Source organism: Pundamilia nyererei, unplaced genomic scaffold (genome assembly GCF_000239375.1).
Source record: "Pundamilia nyererei isolate P.nyererei 1_Seehausen unplaced genomic scaffold, PunNye1.0 scaffold02687, whole genome shotgun sequence".
In the NCBI taxonomy this organism is placed as follows: Eukaryota; Metazoa; Chordata; class Actinopteri; order Cichliformes; family Cichlidae; genus Pundamilia; species Pundamilia nyererei.
In genome coordinates, this window is record NW_005190088.1 from 3,385 (window position 1) to 4,958 (window position 1,574).

General features: G+C 43.0%; 1 protein-coding gene across 1 annotated transcript in view; it reads left to right on the forward strand.

The window, feature by feature from the left end:
• Window positions 1-1,568, forward strand: part of LOC102200659 (N-acylneuraminate cytidylyltransferase-like) — a 4,772-nt gene extending 3,204 nt beyond the window's left edge. The window contains exons 4-7 of the mRNA XM_005755726.2: window positions 14-108; window positions 184-319; window positions 419-584; window positions 665-1,568. Coding sequence (XP_005755783.1) covers window positions 14-108; window positions 184-319; window positions 419-584; window positions 665-846 — 579 coding nt within the window. The 3' untranslated portion in view covers window positions 847-1,568. The remainder of the gene's footprint in view (window positions 1-13; window positions 109-183; window positions 320-418; window positions 585-664) is intronic.
• Window positions 1,569-1,574: the final 6 nt, after the last annotated feature.

Sequence of the window (1,574 nt, forward strand, 5' to 3'; positions counted from 1 at the left end):
TTCACCTCTCTAGGGCGGTAAGTCGATCTACTATGAGATGCTGCCGGAGTTCAGTGTGGACATAGATGGAGACATCGACTGGCCTGTTGCAGAACAGAGGGTTCTCAGGTGAGAAGCGCCTCTCAGTCTGCTTTTAATCAACTATCGACTCCTTTTCTCTTTAATCTATGCTTCCTCAATCAGGTACGGGTACCCCGGTAAGGTAGTCCGCCTGCTGTTCTGCAATGTTTCTGCATGTTTAGCAGAAGGAATCAACGCTCTGTCTAGTAATACCAGAAACACATCTGCTATTCACATGCTGCAGGAAAAACAAGTGGAGGTTGGCTTTTTTTTTCATCAGCTGTCTGAACAGAATTGAGTAAACTGACCCATCATGTATAACATTGCCCACAAACTGCCCTCTGTCTTGTTTCACAAGGTCATTCTGTTGACCTCCAGTGATGACGCTGTGGCCCAGTCTTTGGCTGCCAAACTTAAAAAAAGGACAGGGTGCCAGGTCATGGAGGTGGGAAAGAAGCCGCTGAACGATTTGCAAGAGGTCATGAAGAACAAGAGTCTGGACTGGAAACATGTGGCATTCATGGGTAAAACAACTGCACTCTTATTTCTTGAGAGTTATCATTTCAGTTTAGCCTCACTATGTTTTTCTGTTCCCCCCCCTCAGGTTTTGATCAAGCAGATGAGAAATTGCTGAAGCTGGCAGGTTTGAGTGCAGTACCCGGGGATGCTCCAGAGTTGGCCTCAAAGGCTGCAAAGTACATCTGCCCCCTTTCTAGGGGATCAGGAGCTGTGTGGGATTTTGCTGAGCTCATTCTCCTGCAGAAACCAATGGCAAAACCTCAGTAGGACCACAGCATTTGTAAGAAGTTCTAATGGCAGATTAATTTTGATAAATGGAAGAAATCAAAATAATTAAAATTAGTCATGTATATGTTAGAAATGTCAAGAGACGGGTTTGTAGTAATGGTAAAAAAGCAGATCCTCATTCACTTCTAAGTTTTTTTTGTTTTTTTTTTATATCAGGACATAATAAAATAATCATCTGGTCCTCACCAGTTGCTAAAAATGGGGAAAGGCAACTTTGGATGTGTAAAAACACACGGCCTACTACACTTCGTCCCAATTTAACAGAAGCTAAGCCAAAATGCAGGAGGTTAGCAGCACCTGCTAGTCAAATTCATTTGATTAATTTATCATCAGCATGTGTGTGGACCTCTATAAAAGCAGAGGTTTGACCATTTTTAAGGTCCAGAGCTCTCACCTGTGAGTTAACACAATGCCACACACTTCCCAGAAGTTGACGTCTCATGATCCCAAGGTCGGACTGTGCGATGTTCAAAGAGTGCAAAAAAACAAACAAACAAAAAACAGAAAAAGACTTCACAAGTATGGCTTGTTTGGAAGGGTTGCTAGCAGAAAGTCTCTTCTGCTTCTAAAAACAATGTGACAGCATGGCTTAGGTTGATTAAAGTGTATCTGAACAAGACTTCTGACCCGGCCAAGGTGGAGATGTTTAGCTATAATGCACAGCACCATGTTTGGAGAAAACGAGCACAGCATCAGCAGAAACACCA